The sequence below is a fragment of the Bidens hawaiensis genome, unplaced genomic scaffold, assembly GCF_021521415.1.
Source record: "Bidens hawaiensis isolate Kalapana, Puna unplaced genomic scaffold, B.hawaiensis_p1.1 tig00022310_1, whole genome shotgun sequence".
NCBI classification, from domain to species: domain Eukaryota; kingdom Viridiplantae; phylum Streptophyta; class Magnoliopsida; order Asterales; family Asteraceae; genus Bidens; species Bidens hawaiensis.
In genome coordinates, this window is record NW_027493466.1 from 281,542 (window position 1) to 307,322 (window position 25,781).

Here is a 25,781-nt window from a genome sequence, read left to right on the forward strand (position 1 = left end):
TATTAAATGACCGAACATGAGCAAGGAATTTCGTTCAATTAAATAAATGAACAAACACGAATAGAGGCCATGTTCATTAAATTGTGTTTGTGAACGTTCAATAATGTGTTCATTTATGCACGTGAATGTGTTCGTTTACGTCCATTTATATTTGTTCATTAAATGTTTTTAATACTTTTAATGACTTTTTTAATCTAATCAAATAGAACTAAAAAAATTAACTGAAAAATAAAAATATATACAAGCATTATATGATTAATTTATATGCAAATTAGCATATTAATATAAATGTTTAAATCAAATAAAGCATTGTTTGTGTTCGTTCGGTTGTGTTCGTGAGCAAACGTTCACGAACAAGTTCATTTCCTTAGCTTAACGAACGAACATGAACAAGGCCTTGTTCAATTCGTTTACGGCCGCTTTAACGTGTTACCTAACAGTTGCAACCTAAAATTAACATGAGGGTTAAATACGAAACTTAGTATTTTGGAACTGTTGGAGATGTTAATTGTTTGGAAACCTACGCACGAATGAGCAAAAAATATATAGTGCTCAAAAACCCTAATTAACAAATTCAGTAAGAAATGCTTTTAAATTACGTTCTCGGTTAGCCAGATCCAATAAAACATACTTTGTGTTCATTCATGTTAGTTCGTTTGTGTTTGTGTCTGTGAACCGTTCACGAACAAGTTCATTTCCGCATTTCCTTAGCCTAACGGACTAACACAATTACATGAACAAGTCCTTGTTTGGTTCGTTCGGCTCGTTTATAGCCGTAGGCATCAGCATCACTTTAAACCTATTACCTAAAAGCTGAAACCTAAAATTAACACGAGGCTTGTACACGTAATAAGTAACTAGTAGTAGTGAGTGATTGCATCATCTACTAGACATGTTAATAGTTTATAAATTGTAAACCTAAGCACGAATTAGCAAAAAATGCACAGTGCTTATAATATACGGTGCTCAAAAACCCTACTTAACAAATTACAGTGAGGTATACTTTTAAATTACGTTCTCGGTTAGCCAGATCCAGTAAATTATTGTTTGTGTTCATTTCTGTTCGTTCGTTTGCGTCTGTGAACCGTTCACGAACAAGTACATTTAAATTACGTTCTCGGTTAACTGACAAACACGATTACATTCTCGGTTAACCTATTAACTAACAGCTGCAAGTCTGCAACCTAAGATTAACACTAGGCTTAAACATAAAAGTAACAAGTAAGTAATCGCATCAACTATTTAACACGTTAATCTTTCGTAAACTGTAAACCTAAGCACGAATTAATTAAAATTAAACCGAAACAATAATTAACAGGAGGCTTGAAACCCTAACTAACAAATTACAGCGATAAATTACCTAGCTAAGGATAACAGCATCGAGACGTCAGGTTAATTGAAACCGGAGACTGCGTGCGCCACGTGGAGGACGCCGGAATACAGTCGCCGGAATAAGATCGCCGGCGGCGGTGGATGACAAAGACGGTGGCGATTGGGAATAACGGAAACGGTTTGTGTGTGTGTGTGTTAACTGAAATGAGATCAGGTACCTGAAACTACGTCGTTTTGTGAGAGATGAAAATTGGAATGATATTATGACTTAAGTTTTTATCAGGGACAACTTTGTTGGATAGTAATCAAGTTTTAAGTTTGTTTCAATTAAGTCACTCATATTTTATTTTGTCCTTCGTTGGATAGTAATCAAGTTTTAAGTTTGTTTCAATTAAGTCACTCATATTTTATTTTGTCTTAATTAGGTCATTCAATTTTTAATTTTGTCTCAATTAGGTCACTCAACTTTCAATGTGTTTCAATTAGGTCACTTAACTTTCAAATTTAGCTTTATTAGGTCACTCAACTATCTTTTTTACCTTCATATTATATGTTTATAAACGACATTAAAACCAACACTTTTTTATTTTTTATCAGTAAATGTATTACTTACGATAATATAGTAGCTGTCCCCCTCGTTTTACAACACAAATTGAAATTTAAGTGACCTAATTGAGACAAATTGAAAGTTGAGTAACTTGATTGGGACAAAACAAACTACGAGTGACTTAATTGAAACAAACTTGAAAGTTGGTTACTATTCTATAATGTTTTCCTTTTTATTATGCCTTTGTTATTATTTATATTGACCGGTTATATATATATTTTGTGGCTCAAGTTATGTTTGATTTGAATTTTGAAATTAGTAAGTTTGAGGTTTATGAGATTACTTTTGTAACAAGTTAAGTCTTATTTCATTAACTTTCAAATAGGGGTAGCAGCGTAGCTTATTGTCCGCTTGCCTTCTGTTTCGATGTAATCTAAATATTATTTTTTTGCATTGATTAACTTTTAGGTTATCTTTTGATGGGGAAAGTAACGTACAAATGAAATTAACGTGCATTGAGTAATTACGTAATTACTCTATGATGTAATTACACAATTACTCTACTTGTATATATAATTACTCTACTTGATTCTCCGTTTAGCACGTTAATTTCATTTGTATTTGATCCAAACCCATCTTTTGATAATCAAATAGGCATGGAATTTTTATACACCATTTTAGATTTTTACATACCACTTTTCACTTATATGGCTCGTAGGGCGTCTCCGATAATCCCTTAAAATTTTAGGGCCTCGGACGAGTAAAAAACAGACCCCTAAAATCGCGTTCTCAATTATGTAATAGATAATTTGACAAGTTTACCAATATGGTTGTCTTTTAGAAGCCAAAAACAAACAAAAAATAATAAACATGTAATTAAAATGATTCATATAAAACACAAATGAAAGTTTTTACTATAAAAAAAGAACACTAATTGTGGGAATTGAACCCATAACCTTTGTTTCAATAGTTTATTTAGAACACTATCCATTCAACTAAAAAGTCATTTGGTACAATTTTGTGTTAAAACATAATTATGTATAAAAATATAAATTTTATTTTTTAATGATTATGTGCCTCTCGGTATAGTGGGCCTGGGTTGTTGACCTTCTCGCCCTCCTCTTGGGGCGGGCCTGACGGCTCGTATAGACTTGCACGAGGAATGGTATCAGTTTGTGTCATGGCTTACTAGACTGAATACATTAGTTACAGACTCTGAATATGTAAAGTCTTGGGATACGTATAGCCTTTAGGTTACTAATTGTTATCGTTATGTGTCTCCTTGTAACACTTTTATTCAAAATACATAAACACAAATCAATTACAATTTTGATTACCGAGTTTGTCTAGCCTAAGCGAATTGTTGAAGACCTATATGGCCCGTATAGCCCTATACGATCGTTTAGTATCATGGGGGTGGCGTATGAAGATCAAATCCCACCAAACATCCTTAACTTTTTTTAAAAGAAGGTCAATTTCTGTATATTATTTATCAAATTTACTTATTTTCTTTTAAATTGTAATTTTCATTAACCGGCAACCTTGCAAGAAGTTAGAGCCAAAACCAAACACAAACAACACCGGTTAATCCAATGCAATGTTTTTAAAAGTGATATATTTTTTTGTTCAAGTAAACCCAATGACTTGATGTCTTCCAAAAAGTTACGATATCTGCTTCGAAGATAGCCTCATTTATCGCCTTCCACACACACCAACAAGCCGCCATTACGATACAATGTAGAGCATTCTTCGTTTTTTACACTTGGAGGGGTTATTTTTATGTCATGTAGCTCTAGGAGATTGCGGTTTGAAAAGGCGTAATTTGGTGAGATTTTACACCATAAGCTTACAATAATACAATTCTCCAAAACTGATTGAGAAAATGACCTAATGTAAAAAATGTTTTGTGATTTCTTGAGACCCTCTGTAGAGATCGCATTTTAACTTACTAAAACTAACATTATTACGTTCCTTTGGTTTATGCTTTATTTGATTGGACTATGCTTTGATCATGGTTACCATCTCATGTACTATTTCGTTTTGTGTGCATGTTAATTTGTACAATATGTATGTTTGTGATTTGGTTTGTATAATCTCATTATTTTTTTAGACTTTTGGTAATTTTTCATTTTCTTCTCTTGGAGTATTAATATCTTTATTTTTAAAAGTTATAAGCAAGAAACGGAAAAGGGAGCTTTTGTTTCGGTGAGAAACATGTTACTATGTGGTTGTGTCAAAAAACATATTAAAAAAGAAGTTTTTTTTAAACCTAAGGGTTTCTACTATAAACCATTAGAGGGGGAAAAAAAGAAAAAACGTTTATAATGATACATTTATCATAATGTGATTGGAAGAAAAAAAAAACTTGTATTACCTGATAGCATCTTTTAAAATAAAATCACTGTGTGATGTAAACAAAAGATTATATAACACTTGTCACATGTATCCACATGTATCCGTGTGTATCTAAAGCTTAAAGCTCTAAAACAAGATAAGGCAGATACAATCAAAACTTAAACAAAACTTGCATTACCAAGTACTTATCTTAGATTTTGTAAATTAAATAAGTGGATGGCAACACAGTGAATGCTCTCTACACTTTTCTAGAAAACATCATTTCACAAATTTGTCACGTTCTAGCCAACTTGCCAATTACGACCCATACAGTTTATTTTGGGTCATAATGGTCATAAAAATAAGAAAAATAGGATTTTAATAATTCCAACTTTCTTTTATTGGCCGATAATAATCCTAACTTTGTTTATTACCATTAGTGGTTTCAAATTTAAAAAAATTGGCTCTCAATGGTCCCCCGTTAAAAAAACATAACGGCGTTAAGTTTTTTCCTAATTTCAAACTGATTTTTTAGGTTTTTGAACGGAAGAATGATACGAGTCGATTGATGTAAAACTTAGCTCGAAACGATACTCCAAACAACTTATTTTTTTGTTAATTTGAAGTTCAAGCACCCGATTTGAAGCACTAATCAAGTCATTTGAAGCATCATTTCAAGCTAAGTTTTACGTAATCGACTCGTATCCTCATTCCGATCAAAAGCCCTAAAAACTTAGTTTGAAATTCGGAAAATAACTTAGCGTCGTTATGTTTTTTTAACGGTGGATCATTGAGAGCCAACTTTCTTAAATTTGGGACCATTGGTGGGAATAAACTAAGTTGAGATTATTATCAGCCAATAACAAAAAGTTGGGATTATTAAAATCCAATTTTCTTAAAAATAATAAAAGGGTTGATTCAGGTTTAAAAAAGAATCGGTCGTAATGAGATAAAAAAAACCTCTCGGCAAATGTTTTTTAAAAAATAGTAAAATGATCATAACTTAAAATATAAATAAAAAATAAAAAACAACTAAAATATTTCCTTCGTTATCCTTGTTTAAAAAAAAATGACCAGAAAGTCCGAAACCCGTTTTAATCCTGATCCATTCCGACTCGAACCAGAACGACTCATTTGCCAATTGACCAATTCCAACCCAACCCAATCCAATCCCGCCTAGTTCCGACACATGACCCATTTCGATCTGACCCGACCCATTTGCCACCCCCTTATATAAAAATGTCAGCTTTTAACTTTCCGTCTTATTTCCCAAGTTCACACGAACAAAACAAAACAAAACAAAACCCCAATCTTGCTTCCGTCTAAACCCCCCAAATTCGCCTTCAATTTCACAGATCGTCAATCAATATTCCAAATATATACCCATGGTATGCTTAATTTCACGAACAGCTAACCGAGGAGAAATACTTTGTTCTGTTCTCTGAGATTTATTATTTTGATGCAAAAAATACGTGTATTTTATCTGTATGAATTAGGCATTGTTTATGTTTGTTCGTTAAATTTTTTATTTTTATCAGACAAGCGGACGGTTCATGAACAGCTAACAGAAGCGAAGTATTTTGTTCTGTTCTATGAGATTTATTATTTTGCTGCAAAAATACATGTATTTTATCTGTTCGAAAAAGGGCTGTATGATAACCGAACCGAACAAGGCCTTATTGTTCATGTTCGTTCGTTAGGCTTTTACTTTTATTGGACGGTTCATGAACTGTTAATCGAGCGAAAGTTCTTGTTCGTGTTTGTTTATTGATTATTTTGCTGCAAAAATATGTGTATTTTATCTGTTTGAAATAGGGCTGTATGCTAACCGAACCGAACAAGGCCTTATTGTTCATATTCTTTCGTTATTTTTAGCGGACGGTTCATGAACTGCTAATTGAACGAAATTTCTTGTTCGTGTTCGTTTATTGATTATTTTTCTACAAAAATATGTATATTTTATCTGTTTGAAACAGGGTTGTATGCTAACTGAACTAAACAAAGCCTTATTGTTCATGTTCGTCCGTTAAGCTTTTATTTTTATTGGACGGTTCATGAACTGTTAGTCAAACGAAATTTTTTGTCGTGTTCGTTTATTGATTATTTTGCTGCAAAAATATGTATATTTTACTTGTTTGAAACAGTGCTGTACGCTAACCGAACCGAACAAGGCCTTATTGTTCATGATCGTTCGTTAAGCTTTTATGTTTGTTGGACGGTTAATGAACTGCTAATCGACCGAAATGTATATTGAGTAAATGAGCTTGTTCGTTAATGGTTCACCGACACGAATGAACACAGATAATATTGTATTTGATCTGTCTTAACTGATGATGGCCAATGTAACGGTTTGGTCCAGCTACCAAGTTTGTGTTTTTTTTAGCATTCATGTTCATATAATCATATGTTATTTTTACATATAAATCAGTCACGTAATACTCGCATATATTTTTGTCTTGTGGCTAATAATTTTGTTTAAATCTATATAATTAGGTTAGAAAAGTCTTTAAAAAGTATTAAAAACCTTAAATGAACAAACATAAACAAGCAAACATTAACGGACATAAACGAACACGTTATCGAACTTTTACGAACACAATTGAACGAACATGTCTTGTTCGTGTCCGGTGTCTGTTCATTTAGCTAATTGAACTAAATTCCTTGTTCATGTTAGATCATTCATTGAACGCCGAACATAAACGAACTTCCCGCCGAACCGTTCGTTGAACGTTCAATTCGTTTACCGCTTTAGTTTGAAATCACATGGATGAGAGACTCTGGTCTTGTGATTTGTATATCTTTTGTTTTCATGTGGTATTACATGTCTAAAATATGTTTCTAGATGCGATTCATAATATACTGATTGAGGGAGCTTGGGTTGAATTTTTGTTTTCTCCCTTTTCATTTGATGAATTTATTTTGAAGAGTTCTAAATATCATGTTACAGTTGCAAAATGTTTTAGTCATTAAGCGATTGATTTGATAAAATTTCACTATGGCGCCTAGTTTTCTTTATACTACTTTTACTGATGTACAGATTAAATCAATTAATCAGAACAACACACCTTCTAAATGAAGGAATGCATTTCTTGTCATAATCGGTTCTATGGGTTATAATCATTACTGTCAAGTGTGTTCAATATCACTATCATACGCTATTAATGAAATAAAAATAAATCCATAATTGCTAACTGTATGTTTATAAATGTTTCTATCTTGTTCATATAACTGCAATGTTATCCTTAAGAAGCTACTAAAATTGCAACAACTGGTTGGTAAAATTTGTGGTTTACTATTGACGGGGAGTTTATTATACACATTCGGCCTTCTAGAAATGCTTTATTAAATCTTGATATAAACTTCTTTTTTGCAGGCTGCTAAAATTCTCGCAAATTTGATTATAATGGGCTCTGGAATCTTGCTTAGGGGAGTGGCTCAAGCATATCGTCAAGCCCTTCAGAGTAAGCTTCTGATACACTTCTTTATTTTGTAACTTTATTTTTCTTTTTCTGATCAGAACATTTAGTTAAGTCTTGCAATATATTAGATACCAGTCGTATAATATGCAACCCCCTTGTTTCTTTTGATTGGCTTAGAAACAGTTGGATATATCGAATAGTTATAAGTTAATTTTTTTTTCTAAATTCACATAATGTGAAGATAACAGTTGTGAGAATACTCTATAAAGTCTGCTTCTGGCTTACTTCGATCATTCGTTACAGTGTTTAATGCTTAGCTAATTAATACTCTTAGTAAGTGTCAGTTAGGATGCGTTGTGCACTTATTTAGCGCATCTGTATGACTCAAGACTAAGCATCATTGCTCCTTTTAAGTCTTGGTATTTTTTAAATTATTAGATTTTACAATTTATGGTGGATCAGTTGATGTTTCTGAATTGCTTTTTTTTTCGTGTAAGATACACGCTTTAAATTCTCTAATTTATCAGCACATATTACATTATAGTTTGCTATGTGAACTATTTTACTTTTCTATTTGTTTATGCTTGTTTTTTTTAATTGAAATGCATGCTAATGATACAATTTGCAGATGCCTCGAAGTCAGGTGTTGCACAAGAAACATTACAGAACGCTGTGCGCAGAGGAAGCAAAGTTATGACCAAACAAGAGGCTCGACAAATTCTTGGTGTAACCGAGCAGTCTTCATGGGAAGAAATTGCAAAGGCAAGTACTTTTTATCTTGTTTCATTTTATTTATTCGTTTACCAGCTATCGTCAGTAGAAATTTAAAGGTTTTAACTTTTTTTTACACCCCTACAATGCAATGTTAGTACATTGGTTCTGATCAAATCGATCATTCAATATATCCTTTTTTTTTGAAAAATTAGTTGTAATTGGGATTACAAAAAATATATTATTATAATTTTTGACCCATTTGTCCGGTTTCGTTTTTAACTGTTTTTCAAAACCTTTTTACAAGGAGATAAATAATCAGCAAAAATATAAATTTTTTAATAATAATCAACTCTAATATTCGTTGAATCTTCTACAGAAATACGACACTCTATTCGAGCGGAATGCAACGAACGGGAGTTTCTATCTGCAGTCGAAGGTTCACAGGGCTAAGGAATGCTTGGAGACGGTTTATCAACCAAAAAATCATTCTGGCGATCCTTCAGTTTGACTTTGACTTTCATCGAGTAAAAGACCCTTAAAAACTTTTGTATATTAGTAGTCTGATAGATGCTGAGGAGATTGGAGTTTTTGTATTCTTGAATTGTGCTTTCTTGTGCCATTACTGGCCATCTTTTTGTGTTGTGTGACAATGGTGAACGGACTACAATAATACGCATACGAATAAGTTAACGTTATTCTTGATCATAAGTTAATAATTTTTTGTAACGACAAAAAGTAGCGTTACTTTTAAAAACTTTTAATTACCAAGTTTCTATGTATCAAGGGAGTAATTGTTGGACTACAACCTTTCATTACAAGCCTAGTAGTTTTACTGGTTCTTTTCTTAATATCTTTTTCGTTAATCATGGAAACCCGTTATCAGAAACTCACATACTCCTTGTCGATATCGTGCTAACTAGAGGTGCACAAATCGGGTTCAACTGGAAAACCCGAACCGGTTCGAAACCGGTTTTTTCACACCGGGTTGTAAAATGGCACCGGTTCCAATCAAGAACCGGTTCGGTTCCCGACCCGAACCGATGCCCAGATATGCTAACTTTTAAGAACCGGGTAGGGTATGAACCGGAACCGGTTTTTACGTAAAAACCGGTTCCACCGGTTTTTTTTGAAATTTAAATATCATAGCCGTTAGGAACCGGTTCCAACGGCTATATAGCCGTTTTTGACCGTTGGAACCGGTTTTTTAACTATAAATAGGTTATTTTTTTACTCTAAATAGCAAGGTTTGTTTGTGTACTTGTTAAACCACTTCCAAAACTATAAAACACACTCCAAACCACAATTAACCTTAAACCGACAACAAATGGCAACTAATGATGACGTTGTTATGGTGATCGAAACAACAAGATGCCCCGATGTTTGGGTTCATTATGATTTGTGTCTCATGACCGACTCACATGAGTTGGCACGTTGCAGATATTGCTCGAAGTTTCTTAAAGCAGGGTCCAACTCGACATTACGAAAACATACGAATAAGTATTGTCGAGAGAAAAGAAGTTTGGAAGCTAAAAAAACGGAAGTGGGAGAGTCGTCCGGCTCTACAACCCAAAAATAAGTATTCTCAGATTAAAATGACGGACTTTGTTTTTTATGTTTTAGTTGTTATGTTTAGTATCGTTTATGTTTTAATAATGTTTGTAATAGTTATTTTTTAAATAAATAAAATGTTCGTCGTTATTAAAAAAGTAACAAAAATTAATCATGAGTAACAAAAGTAATTATAATAAAACAAATCAAAACTAAATATTAGTTGAACAAGTTACAAATAATTTTACCAAAACAAATAATTACAACTCTTCTTCGTCTTCATTCTCTTCTTCACCCTCGTCTTCGTTATCGGAAGAAACCCCGTCCTCCGCCTCCTCATCATGAATATGACGCTCTATTGGTATTTCGTCTTCAAAGTTCGCCTTGTGTTGTACACGATCCACCGCATCTAAATGGTCCTTTAGGCAAATGCAAACCTATAGAGAATCGGGAGTTAGTTTTGTTCTTCGCATAGATAACACCCTCCCACTAAGAGAAAAAACCGATTCGGAAGCAACCGTTGAGGCTTGTACGGCAAGCAAATCACGAGCCATGGCGGATAGAATGGGAAATTCATTTTGTTTACCTTTCCACCAAGCCAACAAATCAATATTGCGAATTTCGTCGACCGTTGCGCCCTCAACATAGTTTGCTCCACTATATCGACCAAGTTCGCTACTTGGTGTGTTTCCTCTTTGCCTCTTAGATGCCGATTCACGAATCCCATTCATCAAGTTTATAAGTGGGTCATTGCACGGCCTACTAGTTGTTGTTTTTTTCACAAAAGACGATATCGTGCTTGGACCATACATTTGAAAATAATGGTCATAAAGGTCTTGAAGGTTTTTGTTGAACTTGTCCTTCGCTTCCGTCGACAACTTCGGGTCAATCTCGTGCATACCTAAGTTGTCGAATATTTCCTCAATCGTTGTTTCAACCCCATTAACATTCCAATAGGGGTTTAATGCGGCGGCACAAGTAAAGACCGGCAGTATGTTTTTAAAATATTTTATGAACTTTTCTTTCATCACCGCAACAATATTTTCGAAGAGTTTGTTCTTCTCCGCAAAGCTTTTAAAAACACAAGACATATAGTACAATTCTTGCAAAACCCAACAACTAGTAGGGTAATAAACTCCCGATAATTTTGTTGTTGACTTTTTGAACACGTCAAGATACTCCAACAAATAACCGACTTGGACCCAAACACTTTCCGGAAACATATCGGCCTCGCGTTCTTCAACAAGATTGTTATGAAAAGCTTGTAAAGTTTGGCGTTGGGCAAAAGCACACTTTAACATATGACAAGTTGAGTTCCAACGGGTTGGAACGTCCCAATTCGGCCCCAAATACTTTCTTTCAACCGACTTGCAATAGTTCTTATATTCAAGATGTCTTCTTTTACCACTTTTGAAGACATCTTGTAACATAAGTCTAAAGTATTTTAAATCATCACAAATGTTTTCATTGTCAAGACCTATTTGAACAACCAAGTTGATGATATGTGCAACACATCGGACATGAAAAAAATCCCCGAAACAAGGTGGTGAATATTTAATGATAAATTTTTCAGCCGCCTTAGTATTGTTTGAAGTGTTGTCAAACGAAATCGAAAATATTTTATTTCTCAAGATGTAAGTCGTTATAACTTCATTAAGTAATTCAAACAATTTTTCGGCGGTATGTGAGAACGGGAAGTTTTCAAAAGCGATGGTGCGTTTCATCAATTGCCATGTCACCGGATCAACCCAATGAGCGGTGACACATATGTATGATTCGGGCAACCCGTGTGGTGCCGACCAAACATTAGTAGTTAAACTAACCATGGCTTCTAAAGAATGAAAAGACTCGATTAACTCTTTTTTAGCACACTCCCACAACCTGATACAATGACGTCTTAAGGTAGTACGACTTACATGTGTGTATCTCGGTTGTAGAGTTTCGCGAATCAACGACGTCAACTCCGGGTCATCAAAGTGGTTAAACGGCAAACCTCGTTGAATAACGAACTTTGCCATTCTATCTTGAACTTGAGTCGTGTTGTAACGAAATAGTGTATCATCTTTACCCAAGTCAATTTGATCGGTCGCGCCAATCCCTTTCAACGCCTTGCAATATGGCTTCTTGATGTGCTTTCTCAAAGTAGAGTTGGAATCGTGCTTTAATATTGAACCACATAGTTTGCAACGAGCCTTTTGATAACCTTCGTCATCCACAATCAAATCCCAATTCTTCCATATGTCTTGGTTGCGGTTATGGTTGACTACCGTAACAACCCTTGGGTCCTCCGTAACAGGAACGGGGGCAACAAAAACACTCTTCTTAGCCTTCTTGTTAGTTTTTTTGATGGGTGCCATAATAATATTTAGTTGGATGGTCGGGTAACAGAACGGGTTTGCTAAAGGAGTAGTATTTTAGTTTGTTTTTGAGTTTGGTGGTGAAATTAGTGATGGAAAACAAGTTATATATAGGTTTGGGCATCAAAAACCGGTTCCAACGGCTATATTACCGTTGGAACCGGTTCCAACGGATCTATTGTCTCTCGAAAACCGGTTCCGACGGCTATATTACCGTTGGAACCGGTTCCAACGGCTAATTGGTGGCTAAAAAACCGGTTCCAACGGCTATATTACCGTTGGAACCGGTTCCAACGGCTACTTTGACTTTTGTTTGACTCTTCAAAAAAAACCCGCCAGAACCGGTTTTTCCGGGTACGAGCCGAACCGGTTACAATTAAGAACCGGGTAGGAACCGGGTTGGAACTGATACTAACATACAAATATGAGAACCGGGTACGATTTTCGGGTACAAAAATACCCAAACCGGGTATTGTACCAACCGGGTTGGAACTGGAACCGGTTCCGGTTCCGGTTCGGTTCCACCAGTTAGGTTCCGGAACCGTTTTTTTTGTGCACGTCTAGTGCTAACCACGAGTTAGGTAAATCGTAGTTTGTGTTGACGTATAGTGTTTGTTATAGAAGCAGGAATCAAATGTCATTAAACTATTTATTTAGACTGCTGTGATGGGGTTCAACCGCTCCTCCATGTAAGAAACGAGACCTTAAAGCCCCTTTAGGTTAGAACTATAATAAAACAAGTAATATACCAAAATTGTACCAACCACCCACCTAAGACTACTATTATTAATTAATTAATTTGTTTATAGTTTTATACCATCATAGGTTAAAGTCAAGTTATACAAGGACACTACAATTTCTTGAAGCTTGACAAAGCAAAGATTTGCAAAAGCATCATCAAATCATATCTAGAACTTGGTGAAGAATGCATGGTTGAGATACTACAATTTCTAATAAAGAATCCTTTTAAGATACTACACCAGCTTGAGCCGAGCTTAGGCTCGCAAACCTAAGGTTTTTCCTAAACAAATGAAGATAATTAATAACATATATAAACTAATCAATAAATAATAAATAAGTCGAACCTGAACTTGAAAAAACAGCTCATGAACCAAACTCGAGCTTTAGAAAATTAGCTCCTAAGTTAAAACGAGCCGCCAATGAGCTGGAGATGGATTGGTAAGGAAAAGACATAGTGTTCCATGTGACCCATGCTTGATTCATACCCCTAACATTTAGTTTTAACGGCACCAGGGTGATGAAGAGAGACTAGGCGAGTAAGTATCATTCAATAGTTGGATCCTTGAACTGAACGAGTTTTATCTCACCGCACTGTCATGCTTCTTAGCTGGTATTCATGGGCGTTTGCCTTAGATAAGAGTGTTCCCCGGATTGAAAGACGAGTGTTTCCCGATGTCATGCCTCAGACTCTCATTACACCCCTAAGACCATCCGTAGTCCAACGTTTCCCACCTCAAAACTCTCCCACAACTCTATGAACACCCCCCCCCCCCCTTTTCAAAGTTTTTAGTCAAGTTTTGGCCTCAAACATTTTGTAGAAAACGTTGCCCACTAAATCGTCCAGCCAATCAAGTTTTTCTCACAAACTCCAACCAATTAAATATTTAAGCTATTTGTATTCAATTTAATTTAATTTATAACAATTGAGTAATAATTGCAGTGGAGTTTTCCCGTTACAACACTTTCTACAAAACTCCCCATTGCTGATTGCGACACCTCGTGCCACAAACGCCCGTATGCAAAGAGTTTTTACTACACACAGTGGCGCAAACGAGCCAAGCTGCTCGCGAGCTACTCAAGATACATTCGTTAAAAAGCTCGATCAAGCCCGAGCTCGAGCTAGCCCGATCCCGAGCTTCACTTATCGAGCTCGAATCAATCTGCAAGCCTAAACGAGCATGATATTTATATAGTTTTTTCAAATATACATTTAATAATTATTAATTAATATATATAATATTACAAAAATAAATAAAAATAACTAAATAATTTATATTACACAAAATTGCAATAGAGAAAAACATATAAAAATATTTATAATTTTATGAAAAATAGTTGATAAACAATAAACGAGCTAAGCTTAGACTTGAAAATCTACTCACAAACTAAACTCGATTTTTATAAATAGAACTCGAAACAAATCAAGCTCAAACTCTGTATAAATTAAACCAGCTCTCTAGCCTAGGCTTGCACAATTAACTCCGCCACCTAACACCCGAAACATGAGTCTTTCATCCACCGCATCCAACGGCCGTGTTCCGTCATCACCGTCGGCGAAGAAGCTACGGGAGGTACTTAATACTCCCGGTGCTCATCTAGGACCTGCGTGCTTCAATGCGCTTAGTGCGAAGCTTATTCAACGAGCTGGCTTTCAGTACTGCTTCACTACTGGTAACCTAATTCTAATTAATCAATTAATTGATTGTTTTTAACGAGCTGGTTTAGGTTTTGGTTTTTGGTGTGGATTAATGTTAAGTGAGAATAGGTTATAATATAAAGAAGATCATTGCATTTGTTAATTGTTAGGGTTCGGTTTTTGATATTTTGAAAACCGTTCGGTTTCGGATTTTATTACATGCAAAACCAAAACTGAACAGGAAGTTGGGTGTTTACGAAAACATAAAACCATAACCGTTTGTTTATGTTAAGGTTCGGTTTTTGTTATTTTGAAAACCGTTCGGTTTCTGCTTTTATTACATGCAAAAACGAAACCGAACCGAAGTTTGGTTTTTACTTGGTTTATGTTAAGGTTCGGTTTTTATTACATGCAAAACCAAAACTGAACAGGAATTTGTTTATGTTAAGGTTTGGTTTTTGATATTTTGAAAACCGTTCGGTTTCGGTTTTTATTACATGCAAAACCAAAACCGAACCGAAGTTGGGTGTTTACAGAAACATAAAACCATAACTGTTGGTTTATGTTAAGCCTCGGTTTTTATTACATGCAAAACCAAAACTGAACAGGAAGTTGGGTGTTTACAGAAACATAAAACCATAACCGTTGGTTTATGTTAAGTTTTGGTTTTTCATGTTTTTTCGGTTACTGGTGAAAATTTGAGTAAATGACTCGTGGTGAGCAAAAGACGAACCATAACCAAAAACTGAATCGTTAACCGAAAAAACTGATTTCCCCGGAGTTCATCAAGGACCTGCGTGTTTTAATGCGCTAAGTGCGAAGCTTGTGGAACGAGCTGGCTTTCAGTTTTGTTTTACTACTGGTACCTAATTTTAATGAATTGATTTCGATTTTAATTACTCGTATGGTTTTATAGGTTTAGGTATGAATTCAAATTAGGTGAAATTAGGCTCTACAGCAGATCATTGTATGTGTTAATTGTTATCATAACCGAAAACCGAAAAAAATAACAGAAAGTAACCATAGCCTAGCAAAACCGACAGTTATGGTTATGGTTACGGGTAGTGTCTCTTCGTGAACAGACTATAAACGAAACTGGGCCGAACCTTTTATGCTTTTTTATTTTCCAAATTTTATACCTCCATTTGTAATTCGAACATTTGAATTTATGGTGCAACTGTTTATAACATAGTTTGGAAACCGGTATATTTCAGCTTCGAAACTTCATAATTGAGATTGGAACACCGTAACTAAGATATTAAATTGGAACAAAGAAAAAACAATACATTGGACAATTAACCGAAACCGGCCCATAACCGACGGTTAAACAACTGTTCGGTTCTGGTTATGGTTAAGCCTTCATAACCTAAACGAGCGGACGAGTGAAAGACCTAATTTGATGCAAACTACTATTCGTTTAAATGTTAAATTTGACTTTTGTGGTCAAACTTGAATAGTTTAAACTTTAAACTTCACTAGTCATACAAGTTCTCTAGTTATTGAAACAAAGCGGTACTTCGTTGGACAGTAAGTTCAGAAGCATGAAGCATGCCATATCAATTCTTTCCACCAAATCTGTATCTATTTTGAATTTTTGAAGTCGGAATTTGACCTTGAAAGTCAATTTTTTGATGTTTTCTTGAGCATGGAAAGTTATAAACAGATATGAGTTATTTTGATTATGTTGTCACTTGTAGATTACATTAATTGTATTTTATTTCTCTTAATAGGCTTTGGAATATCTGCTACTCGGTTGGGCTTACCAGACACAGGACTAATTTCTTATGGAGAAATGATTAACCAAGGTCAACTAATCACTGAAGCTGTATCCATTCCAGTTATAGGTGACGGGGATGACGGTTATGGAAACGCCATGAATGTGAAAAGAACCGTCAAGGGGTATATTAAAGCGGGATTTGCAGGAATATTTATTGAAGATCAGGTTCATTTCTTAATCATGATATCATAATAATATCTTCAAAAGTATGAATCTAATGCTGTTAATATATGCTAAAATTGCATGGTGTCTCCAAAAGCTTGTGGTCATACACAAGGCAGGAAAGTGATACCTAGAGAGGAAGCTGTAATGAAGATAAAAGCAGCAGTTGATGCTAGAAACGAGAGCAGTTCTGATATTGTTATTATAGTAAGAACTGATTCCCGACAAGCATTATCGTTAGAAGAGGCGCTTTGGAGATCACAGGCTTTTGCTGATGCTGGAGCCGATGCTCTTTTTATTGATGCACTTGCTTCCAAAGAAGAGATGAAAGCGTTCTGCGAAGTTGCTCCTCAAGTTCCTAAAATGGTTAGCAAATAAAAACATGTTTTATATTGAGAATCGGTTTTGTCCCATTTTAGTTATTATTTTACTCTGTTGTACATCTGAGTCGTATTTAAATGGTTTTGATTACCTGTTTTTGGTTCATTTTGTAACTGGTTAGCGTAACATTTTCATATTAAATTTAACATTGCATATAACTCTGTTTTTATGTATAAATTTAATGCTTTTATATATAAGACTATAAATTATCAATTTTGGCTGTTGTTTTTGTTGGAATTTCGTATGCCCGAGACACGTATTTTTGATTAATGTGGCTAACTGTGTTTGATCCAAGTCGGGTCATACCCAATAACGAGCTAGATAGACACCGGATTGTATTTGTTTAAGATATGATCTTTAAACGAATACCGAACACAAAATTCAGGAAATCGCGTTTTCTGAAAATTGCACTTGAAAAATTAAAATAAATAATTTGGATTATTTATTTATTTAATTATTTAATTGGTTAAATAATTATGCAAAGTTTTAAAATTGTTTTATAAAAGTATAGGCTACATTTATATATATGATATATATAAAAAAAAGAAAAGGGGTGGCCGGTTTTGGGTGGGACCCACCACCACCCCAACAGGCCAATCTTCTCTAGTGACTCTTGGTTAACTTTGAGTACAAAACACTTAGCCTACACATGCATTCAAAATGACTGTCTTTTGATTTTCAAGTGTGAAATAAAAAACTCTCTCTCCCTCTCCCTTTTGGTTCGGCCGAAACCACAGAAACAAGGGTCGGGTGCTCGGTTTTGATCTCGTGTTCTCGTCCTAACACTTGTTCGGTGTTGCTCGTGGGTATAAGCTACTTGAGGCATCCTAATCTTGGAAGCTAGCCCCTCATCCTCTTTAAAGCATACTACTTTTTTAAGGTAAAAGAGTTATCTTACATTTACATTTTGTTAACCTACTTGTTCTTGTAAATTGATCCTCTTTCGGGTTTTAGCTTTTGTAACATAATGGTATGTTCCATAAAATTAACAATAGGTTGTTAATAGTTACCTATAATTTCATGCTTCCGTTGCTAGATTAGTTAAAAAGTTCAACTAATACTCTAAATTTAGATGCTAAAACTCAAGAATTGGCATCAAGAGCCGGTTACAAGGACGTAGGTTTCCTTTTAATTTTTCCCCTTTTGGTTTTATAAAAATTAACATGCATGAGTTTTTATAAAAACCAGGATTTTAACATATGGATGTTAAAGTTCAAAAAAAAAAGGTGGGGCTATGTGGGCCGAAGCCCATTTCGGTAATGGGCCGAAGCCCATTGGGCTGCCCGGTTTTTATTGGGCCGAAGCCCAATAAGAGGTATGAGGGGTTTTTTAGTCCTTTTATATATATATATATATATATATATATATATATATGTGGATATGTATTTATTTGTAAGTTAGTCCCTAAACCGAGCCTAGACCGACGTGGATGTTGTGTTTGTGTGTTGTGATTTAATTTTATTATTCATTTGGAATGTAATAGTAATTAGGGCTTGTGTTTATTCTACAAATGGTTGTAATAGTAAATAGATTGTTTGTAATTTACTTCATTTTAGAACAAATGTATTAGGATATGTTTGTTGTAAATTGAAGAGTTGCAAGTTTTGGTGGATTGGGCCTATTGAGCTTATTTGGGTTAATTGGGTCTCACAAGCCCATTTTGGGATTCAAAGCCCATTAAAGCCCAAATTCACCTTTTGGGCCCAAGGAGGCTTATGGAAGTCCAAGGCCCACTAAGAAGCCCAAGTTGAAATCACAACGATTGAAGAGGAAACGCTTGAAGCATTGGGATGCGAGATCAAGTGGGAGCATATTACTCATCCTTGTGTCATGTTATGTCCCTTAGGATCGGACTAGGACACACACTTGTTTCGGCTAACAAGCGTGGTCCGTTTAGAGGCTCGTGTTTATGGGTTGCTTATTTTGTATGTATGCTTGTATGATTATGTTTGATTGTGTTTGAATGGTAGATATAGGATATCAATTCGTCACATAGATCATTTAAACAAGCATATAAAATGGGTTCTAATAATTATTGGTAATTGACGTGACACGTAGTATTTATAAAATAATGTTATTAAATAGCCGTCTCACGCCTATAATAAAAATGGTTTTATTATAATTAGAACCGGTGAAAATCGTTTTCATATAACCGTGTTACTAAATGCATGTTAGAACATGGTAAAAGTTTTCTAATCTAGAATAAGGAAAACTAAAATCCCTTTTATAAAAGTAAAAGAGTTTAACACCATCCTTTTGTGTAACACTCAAATTATTAGGAAACTCTTAGCGGGATAAAGGTCACCTAACCGCTATGGGGGAACTAATAAGTTTGGGGTGGGTTTGACATGTAAGTGGGATAAAGGTCACCTAACCACTTATGTGTTGATCTCACATGTTGACACAAGTAGGACGACTCGAATTGGATGCCACGTGATAAAAGTCACCTAAGCGTGGAATACAATTGTGTTGATGGGATAAACATGCCGACACGAAATATGATTTCGTACGGTCCCATAAAGGTCTAGAAGTTGCAAAGGGTTGCAATTGTCAAAAGTTGGCTACCTTGATAAATTGAAAAACGGGATAAAGGTCACCTAACCGGAGTTTGATTTATCGTTGGGTTCTAGAATTTAATTCTTGATTTTAATTTGGTAAAGGGTAATTAATAATTAAATTGAGTTATATACTAATTTAAACCTTATAAAATTTGTAGATGGCCGCTAATAACGCTCCTCAAAACAATCTTATTCCACCGGTCTCCAATTTATCTTTATGATCCATATTAGATAAGGACCGTTTAAATCACCATAACTTTATGGACTGGTACCGCAATTTAAGAATAGTTCTTAAACAAGAAAAACGGTACTATGTTCTAGAGGAACCAATTCCCGACGAACCCGATATAAATGATACCACAACCTACGAAAGCTGGACTAAGCACGAAGAGGATTCGATCCAAGTGTCGTGCTTAATGCTCGGGACTATGATTCCCGAACTCCAGAAGGAATTTGAACTCCATATAGCCTACGACATGATCACACAGTTGAAGGAAATGTTCCTTCAACAAGCTAGAGTTGAAAGGTTCGAAACAGTTCGAGCCTTACATGCTTGTAGGATGGAGGAAAACCAGTCCGTTTCCTCATATGTGCTCAAGATGAAGAGTCACATAGATCTCCTCGAGAGGCTTAACTGTCCCATCTCGAAGGAGTTAGCCACGGATTTGATCCTAAATGGTCTAACTAAGCGCTTTGAGACATTTGTTATGAACTATAACATGCAAGGATGGGACAAGAGCATTGGTGAGCTTCACGTAATGCTCAAGAAGGCCAAGGCGGGAATGGGCAAGAAAGTCTCGCCCGTTCTTATTATCAAAGAGGGAGGAAACAGGAAGAGGCAAAACCCAGAGCCCAAGGAAAATGTTGCCAAAGGAAAGGGTCAAGCGAAGGGTAAAAGGAAAGGGAAGGTTGTCGAAACCCCGAAGTTTAAACCGGAGAAGCAAGCGGTTGCTTCAATCGATCCATGCTTTGAGTGTGGAAAGGTGGGACATTGGAAACGAAACTGTCCCACCTATCTTAAGCAGTTGAAGGATAAGAGGGAAGTTGGGCAACCCTCAGGTACATCTTTCATGATTCATATTAACTTGAATGTTATTTCTTCTAACACTTGGGTATTAGATACTGGGTGTGGAACTCATATTTGCAATTTGTTGCAGGGGTTCAGGAGAAGTAAAGGATTCAAGAAGGGAGACACAAGTCTCTACATGGGCAACGGAGCAAGAGTTGATGTCGAAGCTCGTGGAGATTTTGTATTAAGATTTTCAAATGGTTTGGAAATAATTTTGTATCACTTTATATGCTCCTAGTTTGACTAGGAATATTATGTCGGTTTCCCTTTTAAAACAATATGGATATGAATTATGTTTTGTTAATGATGGTATTTGTGTATCTATGAATAATGTCTTTTATTTTAAGGCGATGCCGTATAATGGCATTTACGAATTAGTTCATGATGACACAATCATTGACAATACATTGTACCAATCAAGCACCAAACGACTCAAATCTGATTTGAGTAATACTTCTTTATGGCATTGTCTCCTTGGTCACATTAACAAAGATCGCATCAATACACTGCAAAAGAGAGGTCTTTTGGAATCAAATGAGAGTATTTCATTTGATAAATGCGAGTCTTGTATGTTAGGAAAAATGACCAAGAACTCCTTTACTGGAACATGTGAAAGGGCAAAAGATTTATTAGGGATCATACATTCGGATGTATGTGGACCTTTTAAGACGATGACTAGAAGTGGCGAGAGGTACTTCATTACCTTTATTGACGACTTCAGTCGGTATGGGTATGTGTATTTGTTGAGGAACAAAGACGAAGCCTTTGAAATGTTCAAAGTCTTCCAGAATAAAGTACAGAATCAACTGAACAAAACAATCAAAGTACTTCGATCGGATCGAGGAGGTGAGTATTTAAGTGATGACTTCCAATTGCACCTTAGAAGCTGTGGGATAGTCTCGCAACTTACTCCACTCGGGACACTGCAACACAATGGTGTGTCCAAGAGGAGAAATCGAACCTTATTAGATATGGTTCGATCTATGATGGCTAGAAGCAATCTACCTCCATTTTTCTAGGGTTTCGCGCTGATCTCCACGGCTCGTATTTTAAATATGGCCCCAACCAAGAAAGTGGACAAAACACCTTTCGAGATATGGCATGGAAAGGTTCCATCGCTATCATACTTAAAGGTATGGGGTTGTGAGGCTTATGTCAAAAACAACGCCCAAAACAAACTCGAAAGCAGATCCACTAAGTGTATCTTTGTAGGATATCCCAAAGATTGTTTGGGGTATTATTTCTACAACCCTAACGAGCAAAAGGTATTTATTGCTCGGAAGGCTGAGTTTTTAGAAACTAAGTTCCTTATGGAAGGAACTGACAGAACTGTGGAACTCGAGGAGGATCGAGAACCGCAGAATGATACACGTATGGTTGACACTAGCATTCAACAAGAGGTTGTTGAAGATGATCAAATAGTTGATCAAGACACACAAAACGTTCGTAGGTCCGGTAGAGTTAGTCATCCACCAGAAAGATATGAATTTTTCATAGATGGATGCTATATAGTAGATTCCGATGAGCCTACTACCTACCATGATGCAATTTCACAATTTGATTGTGACAAATGGCTTGAAGCCATGAACGTTGAGATGCAATCTATGCATGACAACCAAGTATGGGATTTGGTTGAACCACCGCTGAACTCCAAGCCAGTTGGAAGTAAGTGGGTTTTCAAGAAGAAAACAGACATGCACGGTAATTTGGATACTTACAAGGCGAGACTTGTAGCAAAAGGTTTCACTCAGACTCAAGGGGTTGATTACGATGAAACTTTTTCACCTGTCGCAATGCTAAAGTCTATAAGGATACTGTTTGCCATAGCCGCATATTATGACTATGAGATATGGCAAATGGATGTCAAAACGGCTTTCCTTAATGGACATCTCGAGGAAGATGTCTATATGGTTCAACCAGAAGGTTTTGTCGATCCGCAACATCCTAACAAAGTATGCAAATTAAAGAAATCCATTTGTGGATTAAAACAAGCATCTCGTAGCTGGAACCGTCGATTTGATGAAGAAGTTAAGAACTTCGGATTCATCAAAAATGGCGATGAGGCTTGTGTATATAAGAAAGCTAGTGGGAGTATCATTACCTTTCTCGTGCTATATATAGATGACATATTATTATTTGGGAATGACATTCCAACCATGGAAGGTATTAAGTCATGGCTTGGAAGTTGTTTCTCTATTAAGGATCTTGGTGAGGCCGCCTATATTTTGGGAATAAAAATCTATAGAGATAGATCGAAGCGGTTAATTGGTTTGAACCAAAGTGCATACATAGAGAAGATCTTGAAAAGGTTCAAGATGGAAAACTCTAAGAAAGGCTTGGTGCCTATTCAGAGAGGGACAGTATTAGATACATCTCAATGTCCCAGCTCTAAGGAAGAGCAAGACAGGATGAAGAATATCCCATATGCTTCGGCTATTGGATCCATCATGTATGCTATGATATGCACTAGACCGGATGTGTCATGCTCTCTGAGCATGACAAGTAGATTTCAACATAATCCAGGAAACAACCATTGGATGGCAGTTAAGAGTATACTGAAATACCTTAGAATGACTAAGGATATGTTTCTGATATACGGATCGGGTGAGGAAGAACTCGTAGTAAAAGGTTACACGGATGCGAGCTTCCAAACTGATCGAGATGATTCTCGATCACAATCTGGATATGTTTTTGTTTTGAACGGTGGAGCGGTATCATGGAAGAGTTCCAAGTAAGATGTGGTGGCTTATCCACCACAGAATCCGAGTACATCGCCGCTTCATTGGCAGCGCAAGAAGCTGCATGGATAAGGAAGTTTATTGCCGATCTAGGGGTAGTCCGTACCATTCAGGACCCTCTAGAAATTTTTTGTGATAACGAGGGTGCGATTGCTTAAATCAAGGAACCTCGTGCACATCAAAAGACTAGGCACATTGAGCGGAGATTCAACTACATAAGGGATGAAGTTGAAAAGAGAAAGATATGTATTCACAAGGTTCATACCGATCAAAATTTGGCGGACCCACTTACAAAGCTCCTGGAAAGGCCAAAACATGAGAGTCACGTTTGTGCCTTAGGACTTCGGTATTCTAGTGAGTGGATTTGATCGAGTTAGTATAGATTTTGTAAAGGAACGGATGTAAGTCGACTTATTAATATAATTATGGATTAATTATATATTTTAAGTTATGTTCCATATTAGCATGTTTAATCCATGAATAATTTGATTGTTCTAAACGTCCGTAGTCGATCATTTTTGTGGGAGCAAATATGAAGGTAAGACTATTATGAACTAGGATTGGTTGATATTCATGAGGTGAATATATAGCATATGTTTGCTGCCAAGGTTCATAGATATTTGTTAGGTACAAATATTGGACTGACCCGCTCTCAAAATTTTGCTACATGGAGTCTTTGTGACTGCTCATAAGTAAATTTTGAGTAAAGGAGAATATCATGGTATCCTCTGACCTGAGATACATATTGGGTCTTGATATTTACCAAGTATGATACTTTGGCTTAGTTCTTTGTTGTTTTGAGACATGGCAGTGTGTAAGGCTAAGTACAGGTAGAGTATAAGGTAATTATGAGAGACGTATGTAATCAAGACGGGATTTGTCCCTCTTATTCGTTGATAGTTAGATGTCTAAGGCTCGATAAATTAAGTCAACAGAGAATGATCGTTCTGTGTCTTTGGATTTAACATGACATCTGCGACAAAAGGATAGATGATTGATTCACCTAAATCATTTTCAAGTAAGGAATTTGAAGGGGATGATGTTATTGAATGGCACTTCGTCAAACACATTAGGGGTGGTGGACCGAGTTAGGCGGGATTCACTACTAGCATTAATTATCTGCGTATCTCGTGCAAGTGGGAGATGGTTGGAATTTCGTATGCTCGAGACACGTATTTTAGATTAATGTGGCTAACTGTGTTTGATCCAAGTCGGGTCATACCCAATAACGAGCTAGATAGACACCGGATTGTATTTGTTTAAGATATGATCTTTAAACGAATACCGAACACAAAATTCAGGAAATCGCGTTTTCTGAAAATTGCACTTGAAAAATTAAAATAAATAATTTGGATTATTTATTTATTTAATTATTTAATTGGTTAAATAATTATGCAAAGTTTTAAAATTGTTTTATAAAAGTATAGGCTACATTTATATATATGATATATATAAAAAAAAGAAAAGGGGTGGCCGGTTTTGGGTGGGACCCACCACCACCCCAACAGGCCAATCTTCTCTAGTGACTCTTGGTTAACTTTGAGTACAAAACACTTAGCCTACACATGCATTCAAAATGACTGTCTTTTGATTTTCAAGTGTGAAATAAAAAACTCTCTCTCCCTCTCCCTTTTGGTTCGGCCGAAACCAAAGAAACAAGGATCGGGTGCTCGGTTTTGATCTCGTGTTCTCGTCCTAACACTTGTTCGGTGTTGCTCGTGGGTATAAGCTACTTGAGGCATCCTAATCTTGGAAGCTAGCCCCTCATCCTCTTCAAAGCATACTACTTTTTTAAGGTAAAAGAGTTATCTTACATTTACATTTTGTTAACCTACTTGTTCTTGTAAATTGATCCTCTTTCGGGTTTTAGCTTTTGTAACATAATGGTATGTTCCATAAAATTAACAATAGGTTGTTAATAGTTACCTATAATTTCATGCTTCCGTTGCTAGATTAGTTAAAAAGTTCAACTAATACTCTAAATTTAGATGCTAAAACCCAAGAGTTTTTAGTATACACAATGACCTAAATTCTACTGATGAAAAATAAGTTGGTGTTTTATGTAAGAATTCTAAATGTTATTATAGCATTAGCATTATTATCAGTAAATTATGATTTTTTTTTTATGTAGGCCAACATACTTGAAGGTGGGGGCAAAACACCAATACTCACTCCTCTAGAACTCGAGGAAGTCGGATTTAAAATTGTAGTATATCCTCTTTCCTTGTTAGGGGTATCTATTCGTGCGATGGAGGTTAGTTCCTTTTTTGCAGTGTTGATAGGAACGAGAAATTTAATGTACTGAAATGAAGATAAATAGCCGAATTTAAGATAGGCTAGATCTTCAAAAAAAAAAAAAAAATTAGGGTTAACCAGATAAACATTGACAAGAACACAAATGAACGATATTGCAATATAGCAAAGGCTATCGACGGTTACTAGCATAATCAATGTTTTAAAAACCAGTA

General features: G+C 35.7%; 1 protein-coding gene and 1 pseudogene across 2 annotated transcripts; both read left to right on the forward strand.

Annotated features, from left to right (window-relative positions):
* Positions 1 to 5,514: 5,514 nt before the first annotated feature.
* LOC143565229 (mitochondrial import inner membrane translocase subunit PAM16 like 2-like) lies at positions 5,515 to 9,035 on the forward strand. Its single transcript, XM_077052262.1, has 4 exons — positions 5,515 to 5,601; positions 7,587 to 7,674; positions 8,261 to 8,394; positions 8,723 to 9,035. Exons 1-4 carry the CDS (start codon positions 5,599 to 5,601, stop codon positions 8,852 to 8,854), a joined length of 357 nt encoding a protein of 118 aa, XP_076908377.1. The 5' UTR covers positions 5,515 to 5,598; the 3' UTR covers positions 8,855 to 9,035.
* A 5,459-nt stretch (positions 9,036 to 14,494) lies between these two features.
* On the forward strand, positions 14,495 to 25,618 carry LOC143565242 (uncharacterized; annotated as a pseudogene). Its single transcript, XR_013141025.1, has 3 exons — positions 14,495 to 14,663; positions 16,359 to 16,933; positions 25,445 to 25,618. The product of XR_013141025.1 is annotated as an uncharacterized LOC143565242 (transcript).
* The last annotated feature ends 163 nt before the right edge of the window (positions 25,619 to 25,781 follow it).